The sequence below is a fragment of the Leuciscus leuciscus genome (genome assembly GCF_965113295.1).
Source record: "Leuciscus leuciscus genome assembly, chromosome: 8".
Lineage (NCBI taxonomy): Eukaryota > Metazoa > Chordata > Actinopteri > Cypriniformes > Leuciscidae > Leuciscus > Leuciscus leuciscus.
In genome coordinates, this window is record NC_138732.1 from 10734648 (window position 1) to 10740896 (window position 6249).

The following is a 6249-nucleotide window of genomic DNA, read 5'->3' on the forward strand; positions in this document are numbered from 1 at the left end:
ACGCAAAAGATCCATTAATCCATCGAGTGAGTAATTTGTTCTGCAAACAGTGTATAATAGTTTAATCAAACAGAGAGGCAGCCAGTCAGACACCTGTTTCTGTTGACAGGATATAATGGGTAACACAGCATCTGTACTGTAATCCTTGGATTCTTCTTGTTTATCATTATAAAGTGCTTCGTATCTAGTTTTTAAGAATAATATTATGTACTTAATACACTTGATTTTGCACTGCCCTTGTGTATCCTTTGCATCATTGCTTCAGTTATAGCTTAGGAAAAATAATGAAATTGTATTTAAATGTATAAAAACAAAGTTTAAAATGCAGACATAAAATAAAAGCCTTTCTCTGTCAGCTTCCATAATTTAGACACATAGCCTATAGCTGAAAGCTATACTTCACTATACTTGAGCTTAACCTTTGATACTTTCAGAAGATTAACATGAGATGATCTGAGGGCACCTGATGCTGTATATAAAGCAACAGTAACATGAAGCTGCAATGCTATGAGCTATAGGAGGCTATAAGAAAATACATTTTAACAGACACAGGGAGCCAAAGTAAACTCGACAAAACTGGGACTTCATTGTCAGTGGTCTTTCTTTATACTGTTTCATTTTAATACATGATGGGCCATACATGTGAAGAGGGAGATACAGTAATCAAGGCTTGAGTCAAGGTGAGTAATAACGTTTTCTTTCTTTTTTTTTTACAGTTTTTTTTTATTTCTAATTCAACAATATGTCATGTACAAACAACATGGCAACAAAAATATATAATTACTATTTATAAAAAAAAATCATATTGCATTTGAAAAGGCCTCACTTTGGCATTCTGGAAGGGAGAACGATGTCTTTCTTATGTTGAATGTAGTGTTATTTTAATATAATTGAGTTTTTATTAATATTTTGAAAGTTATTTTTATAATTTCTGTTTTCATTTTAGTATGTATAGTTTTTATAAAATTGTATTTCAGTTTTAGTTTTAGCTGTTTTAGTACATCAAGTTAAACTAAATGAAAATGAGAAATGTTGCCCTGACAACAATCTGAAATGAAACAAATTTTACTTTTTATGTATTTTATTTTATTCCAACTACCGTTTATTTTCTTTCAAGCAACATGGTTTTATGGTTTAAGTTTTAATTTAAGTTTCAGGTTAAGTTTGGCATTACATTTTTTATTCAAAACCACGATCAAACTTAACGTTTTTTAATTCTGATTTCAGTTTCTTCACTTTACAATGTCATTAAATGCATACAAAGCTTAATAAAATGAAATTAAAAGCTTGCATGTCCATTTAATAAATACAAACAACTAAGTTATAGTCTCTCTGAAAAATGAATAGTTATTTAGGCAATGCAGAGCTGAAGTCGAAGAACCTTTTGTGATATCAGTGTTGCCGATGAGCTGTTGAAAGACTGTTGCCAAAAATAACTGTCACCATTTCACCACTATCAAGCAAATAGCTTTAGCCTCAACTCTTAATCAAATGTCAAATTACATTACAATAAAATCTTAGGCAGGTTAGATCTGCGATTAACAGTGCTCATGCATGTATTCACTGTGTAAATATGTGGGATGTGGCTGGTGATATGATTGGCTTGTCTGCGTCACTCTCCTCCAGTGCTTTTCATCTCCAGCACAGCCACGCTTCATTCAGACGACACACAGACACCCTGCAGAGGCCATGGGGAACCAGAAGAATATCTGGATCTCTGCTCTGGTCCTGGTGGCTTTTTTACAGAAAGTCAGTGGACTATCCAATACCCAGGTAAGATAGACAGACACATGCTTAATATACAGTTTTTAGTTTTGGTAACATAGGATTGCTCAAAGTGATGAAATAGCAACAGAGAGCATTAGTTAAAGGAACATATTTTCATTAAATTAAAGTAGAAGGCATTAATTATTAAAGCAATAAACTATAAGTCAACAACCTCCAAGTATTTGCATATTACACTGACTTAAGTTTATAAAGTAAATATAGGGGGGGGGGGTTATTAAACATTAAAGTTTTTGTATAATATCTTTATTAAAACGTGTTTTCAACACAATGCTGTAAGAATGTTTAGGTTTTAGCCCATAATTCAGTGTGATTTAGTGCGCACTGTTTTCATCAGGAGCAGGTGAACGGGTTGCCACAGTAACTGAGAGAGAAAATAAATAAATAAATAATGAAACAGGGAAGGGAAAATTCAAGAATCATGTTCAGTTCTTATCAATCCCAAACAGCAAAAGCCAAGTCATGGTTAATATTTACTTTGCCAGGGCATTGCAACCCCACAACTACAGCTTCAGTGTGATGTAATCCTACAACATTTCTATTCTGAAAATATAACTATTAGATTAGATAAAATTAGCCTGTTCAATGATTAAGGGATTGTCTGGGATTTCACAATTTTTAATGATAATACAAAGGTCACTGCAATATTTAAATAATGATTTTATTTCATGTTCAATATTGTTCAAAAGTGTGAAGATTTGTACACGTTTTGAAAGTCACTATTTGATGAAAAATATTTGTGAAATATTATTATAATCGAAAATACTTTTGATAAAATATTATTCCTGCATATTATGCATTATAAACATATTTACGTTTTTATAAAAGTTATTCCTGTGATGGCAAAGATGAATTTTTAGCTTCATTACTCCAGTCTTAAGTGTCACATGATCCTTCAGAAATCATTCTAATGTTGATTTGCTGCTCAAGAAACATTTCTTATTATTATCAATGTTGAAAACAGTTGTGCTGCTTAATATTTTTGTGGAAACTGAAATTGCTTTCAGGATTCTTTAATGAATAGAAAGTTCAACAGAAAAGCATTTATTTCAAAAAGATTCTTTTTATAACATTACAAATGTCTTTACTGACACTTTTAATCAATTTAATACATCTTTGATGAATGAAAGTATAAGTTTATTTTAGAAAAATAGAGGTGTATTTTTCATGAATGATTTTAAGAACTCAACAATGAAAATTGTGGTTAAATGTTAATTAAAAAAACAGTGTTAATTTATGTTTGTCTGTCTCAGGTCTGTAACCCAGGTAGGGTAAGTGACACTATACACAACTATGGTGCAAAAACCATAAATGGGACCCAGTACATCCCATTCTCCCATTATGCTGGGAAGCATGTCCTCATTGTCAATGTGGCAACCTACTGAGGACTCACCTTCCAGTATGTAGGCAAGTATGCAAATTATTTCACTTATGTATAAATATTTATTTGACACATCTCATGACAGGAAAGCTTGAAGAGCAAATATTACACCTGTTATTAATAACTGTATATTGACTGTGAGTTTCATGCTAATCAGAATTGAATGCACTTCACGAGGAGTTCCGAGATGTTGGATTCACTATCCTCGGGTTCCCTTGCAACCAATTTGGGATACAAGAGCCTGGAGACAATAATGAAATTCTTCCTGCATTAAAGTGAGTTCACTGTAAAAAAGTAAAAAGTCCACCTATTTCAACGTAGAATCTTAAGATCAGTTGCTCACTTACATTTTTTAAGTATAATCAAATTGGAATTAACTGAAATTATATTAAATTGATTTTAAAAATGTAGTTGAATTTACTTATAGGCCTGGTTTCACAGACAGGGTTTAGATAAAGCCAATATTAGGCCTTTGTTCAATTAGGACATTTAAGTAGCTTTTATAAATGTGCCTATAAAACATTACTGATGTGGATCTTGAGACTCACGTATTTTAAGATATGTCAGTGCAAGTTGCTTTCAGTTAAAAAAGCTCCAACATGCATTAGTCTGGGACTAGACCTAAACCTTGTCTGTGAAACTGGAGGATAAAAAAGTTAGTCATGTTGTCAAAACAGAGACATTTAAATATGGTGATGAAACTAGCATTACCGGTACTAAAACTTAAATTAAAATAAAAGCTTAATAAAAATATTAATAAATACTACAATACAATAGTATATAAATACTACTAAAATAACATTGGATAAAAAACACACATATTGACATGGTGCAGTTTAAAAAAAAACTGATCTTGCAAGATATCCAAAAGATAAATTACTCTTCAATTTTAAATCAGAAGACATGGTCTTCTAAGAAAGAAGACTGAGGGTTTCTCAAGATTATTTTAACCTTGAAGTTACTGGTCATCTCTCATGAGTCACAACAATCTGAGCATCAGACAGTGTGCAATTAGCTTCCTTCTCGTCCATCATCCCCTTTAAATTACTGCACGTATCATATATCTTAAACCTAAAGGCTCTTTTCTGGAATGATATCTGAAGCCATTTTTCTGGTCTTGGCTCTCTGAAGTCCCTATCTGTTTTCCTTATAGACAGACTCTTGATGAAACACATTTCTCCTTGTCTTCATAGGTATGTTCGTCCAGGCAATGGATTTGTTCCAAACTTCCCGTTATTTGAGAAGGTGGAGGTGAATGGAGACAATGAACAGGCCCTTTTCACATTTTTAAAGGTTGGTCATTGCTTAATAAAGCATATTTTGAAATCTATCTGAAATTACTTACTTATTTTTAAAGAACAAAATCTCAGGCACAACAAAATGATTGATATGTGCACGTAAATGATATTTGAGCTGTCTGCATGCCATTGCATTTATTTAATATCTATATCTATATGTTTTTATGAATTATTATTATTTATTTTTTTTACAAATATTATTTATAAAGGTTCTATTTAAAACTTTAAAGGGTTCTGTCAGGCACTTCATATTTAGAACATTTTAGGGGTTCCCATCATGGGATCATTTTATGGATTTAATCCATACATTTTTATTTGAAATTACACAATCAATTAAACAGCTCATAAACACATTTTCACTAGAAAAAATATCAAATAAACCATTAAACATGAAATTATTATGCAATCATTTGAGACATGTCTCCTTAGAAACTTTTTTACGGTGCCCCTAAAGGGACATGGTGATGGAAAGTTCGCGTTTGAGATGCTTTTGAGTTCGCTCACAAAAGTTTTGCGTTCTCCCGAGAAGTTCGCTCACGAAAGCAAAGTTTCTTGGGAGAATGCAAAAGTTTTGAGGGAACGCAAAGGTATTGCAAGCAAACACAGTTTCTAGGAGAAACTTCTTTTTTTTTTACTCCCATCTCATTTTTTTTTTGTTCCTTCACCATGTCCCTTTAGTGGCTCCGTACTTTTTGGCATAAATGGTTCTTTAAAATTGAGTCTAGAATACCTGAGTTTATACAAACCCATTTAAAATTCCTTTTTTTTTTTTTTTCAGAGTGTATAACATTTAATTTTTATGTTATTTTGTTAAACAATCCAAAGGCTCAAATTACTTTTGGGGACAGGATGGGACAGAAATACTTATTGTGGCAGAAAGGCGGCCAGATTTCACATAGAACTTTCTCTTTCAGAATGCTTGCCCTCCTGTGGGAGACAGTTTCGGTAATGCCAACAGATTGTTTTGGGATCCTCTCAAGGTCAACGACATAAAGTGGAACTTTGAGAAGTTTCTGGTGGGGCCAGACGGCAGACCCGTAATGAGGTGGTTTCCCCGAGTGAACGTATCTGAAGTTAGGGCAGACATCTTGAAATACTTCCGTCAGCTTGTACAAAAGGCTGATTAAATTTGAAATCGTGGATTCAACCGTACATTCGTATCTCTATCTCTCTTTCCAGCATAAACTGTTAAACTAGTTAACAGCGAGATAACATGTGGCAGTTTAAAAATATAAACGTTTGTGAATTGGATTATTGTTACAAGAATTTGAACAGTATAAAATGGAAGTAAAAGGATTCTTCCAGAAGCTGTCAAGGGATCAGTTTGGAGACTGGCACGTTGATGACGGGAAGGCTTGAAAACAGACACACTGTGGTGCCTGACCTGAGGCTGAGGGCCAGCGGGCAGCTCTTTAGTGCATTCAGGCTGCTCTGCTGTTCCTTTTCTAACATGTCTCGTCTCCTAAACGATCCTTTGAACTTGCCGCCGCCTCTGTGGCATTGCTCCGCTTATACTCCGTAAATAAAGACTGTAATGCAAGAAACAATGTTTTCCTCTGGTTAATGCACGTCAGGGATATGAGAATTCAACTGGCTTGTAAACTTGTAGTTTAACTATCACACAATAACATTTGGAGGTTTAGACAGTTAGAATATATTTATTATACTAATCAATTACAAAAGTTTCACATGAGATCTGCTTTCACCCACTGGAGAAAAAAAGTCATTCCAAAGAGCACAAAACCGCCAACCAGTAAATCATGGAAATGAGCAAATGAAGCACAC

At 33.4% G+C, this 6249-nt stretch overlaps 1 protein-coding gene across 1 annotated transcript; it reads left to right on the forward strand.

The window, feature by feature from the left end:
• The first annotated feature begins 1622 nt into the window (after positions 1–1622).
• On the forward strand, positions 1623–6011 carry gpx3 (glutathione peroxidase 3). The gene is made up of 5 exons (XM_082177616.1): positions 1623–1773; positions 3039–3192; positions 3324–3441; positions 4360–4459; positions 5379–6011. The coding sequence occupies exons 1-5, from the start codon at positions 1690–1692 to the stop codon at positions 5589–5591; spliced, it is 669 nt and encodes a 222-aa protein (XP_082033742.1). The 5' UTR covers positions 1623–1689; the 3' UTR covers positions 5592–6011.
• Positions 6012–6249: the final 238 nt, after the last annotated feature.